The 2194-nt window shown below is 49.8% G+C and overlaps 1 protein-coding gene across 1 annotated transcript; it reads left to right on the top strand.

Moving 5' to 3' along the window:
• Positions 1–621: 621 nt before the first annotated feature.
• Positions 622–1528, top strand: ALTATR162_LOCUS3468 (uncharacterized protein; the record flags this gene model as incomplete). The annotated part of the gene is made up of 2 exons (XM_043311076.1): positions 622–700; positions 786–1528. 2 exons carry the CDS (start codon positions 622–624, stop codon positions 1526–1528), a joined length of 822 nt encoding a protein of 273 aa, XP_043167011.1.
• Positions 1529–2194: the final 666 nt, after the last annotated feature.

Below are 2194 nucleotides of genomic sequence, written 5' to 3'. Positions count from 1 at the left end.
ATCCTTTCTATACGGAACAGAATACCTGTTTCTAATGATAGCTCCAGGCTAGATCTTCAAAGCTGTAGATCTTTCCTACTCTATTCGGCAAGGTGTTTTCCAGAAAGAATGAGAGCAGACTGTCTTGGATATCGTGGGATCTGCTCGTTCCCGTTTCATCTGACGAAGTCTTTGAATCAACGGTTCACGCCCATCTTGCGCACTGTTCCCACTTCAACTTGGCACATCATTCGACTCTTTGGTGCACATTAGAAGCATGATGCAATCCTCCGATCTGACTGAGGCATGGACAAGATGTTGGCCATGAGCCGACCGCCATGCCAGAAATCCATCGGAGGACTGGCCGTTGAAACTAACTGCGCGGACTACTTCCTGGTAGATTTATTTAACACTGACCCGATCTTCACACTTGCAGTCGCGACCATTGCAAAAAGCATGGGTCTGTACCGTGCTCTCGAAGAAGCATATGAACAGACACCGACATTCGAGCATATAAGGCTACACCTCAAGCACTCTTTTTACTCATCAGCTCATCAACCACTCAGTCACTACTACAGTACTACTCTATTTTACTCTTAATATTCTTACGATCATTCATATCGAACTTAATCAACCGTCAACATGAAGTTTCTCGCTCTTGTCATTGCCGCTCAGCTCGCCATCGCGGCGCCTGTAGCCAAGAAGTGCTCCTCAACTAATGGTATGTGGCACCTACTTCCTCCGTCGTAAATGCTCAACATATGGACTGGTATTGGATAACATCAACATAAGCTGACCGTATACAGTTGTCTGCTCAGCACCTGGAACCGTTACTGAAGTCAGCGATGCTTCTGCTGAGCAGCTTGACTCTATGACCGGCTCCCTTTCCGCGCGCAGCCTGAGGCGCGACATGATCGACGATGCTATTGCCGAAATTGACATGTCAGACATGCCTGAGAAGGGAGAGCCTATCCCTACCCGCCCAAGTGAGCGTGACACCATCGTCGCCCCTACTCCAGAGGACAGTGCCGATGCTGCCCCCGCTATCTACGAGGAGACCTACGAGTTGGTTCCCGAGGCGACCAAAGACACCTACGGAGAGGTTGCCCCCGAAGCGTCCGACAACGATGAGTACTCAGAGGTCGTTCCTGAGTTGTCCGAGGGTCTCTCCAAGAGGGGTCTTTTCGATGACTTGTCTAAGACTTTCCCCGAAGTTGAGGACTCTTACGAGGAGATTGTGCCGGAGGTCACCAGCGCCGCCTACGAGGCTAAGCCTACTCCCAGCGCCTACGAGGCTATTCCCACCCCTGCGGATGCCTACCATGCTCTTCCTACTCCTAGCGAGGTTTACGAGGCTAAGCCCACTCCCAGCGAGGTTTACGGTGCTGTTCCCGTCAAGCCCAGCAAGGTCTACGAGGCCGCTCCTACTCCTACCAAGGGTGCCTACGAGTCTCTCCCCACTCCTGCCAAGGACACCTACGAGTCTACTCCCATCGAGGACAGCTACGAGGAGCTCGACCTTGACTTTGACATCTTCCGCAAGAACTAGATCATGTTGGTTAGCTCAGCCGATGCGTGATGCGAGCATCACCATACTAGACCGATTACAGCTACGTACGTCCGTCCGTAGCTAGTCTGAGTCAATACGGCACGTTCATTTGTCCATAGCTCATTGGAGCCACCTCTTCTCACTCGTTCTGACTTTTCAGCTCGAGTGTATACCTGTACTTCTAGTTTAGTCATTATCACCTAAAATTGCACTCATTGTCCATGCTTTTAGGCATGAGGCGTCTCATCCATCCTCACAATCGAGTGAAATTCTTTACTACCACTCCAAATCATACATGATGTCGAATTACCTCAGAATAATAGAGACAGCAACTTCTTCTCGCCTACTTCACACCATCAATTGGCGGAACGTTCTCTATTGGTTCATGGTTCGCGGCGTCACAGAGCGTGCGCGTGGTCAGATTGAATGTGTCATTTCGTTTGCAAACGTTTCCGGCCAGCAATACTGTTAAAATCCTGCCGCCAAGATCTAAGATCATATATTGTACACCAGCAACTGGCAAGGACGGCTCCTAGTGGGCCAATCCTCATCTGGATCGTGAGCAATGAATACATGATGCAGTATTTACCCTGCGTTCTGCATTGCGCAAGTTTATTACAACATACTCAAATATCCCAAGAACACTTGTCAGCAGCTGATCAGTTG

This window comes from Alternaria atra, assembly GCF_907166805.1.
Source record: "Alternaria atra isolate CS162 genome assembly, contig: 22, whole genome shotgun sequence".
NCBI classification, from domain to species: Eukaryota; Fungi; Ascomycota; class Dothideomycetes; order Pleosporales; family Pleosporaceae; genus Alternaria; species Alternaria atra.
This window is presented reverse-complemented; position numbering and strand designations above follow the sequence as displayed.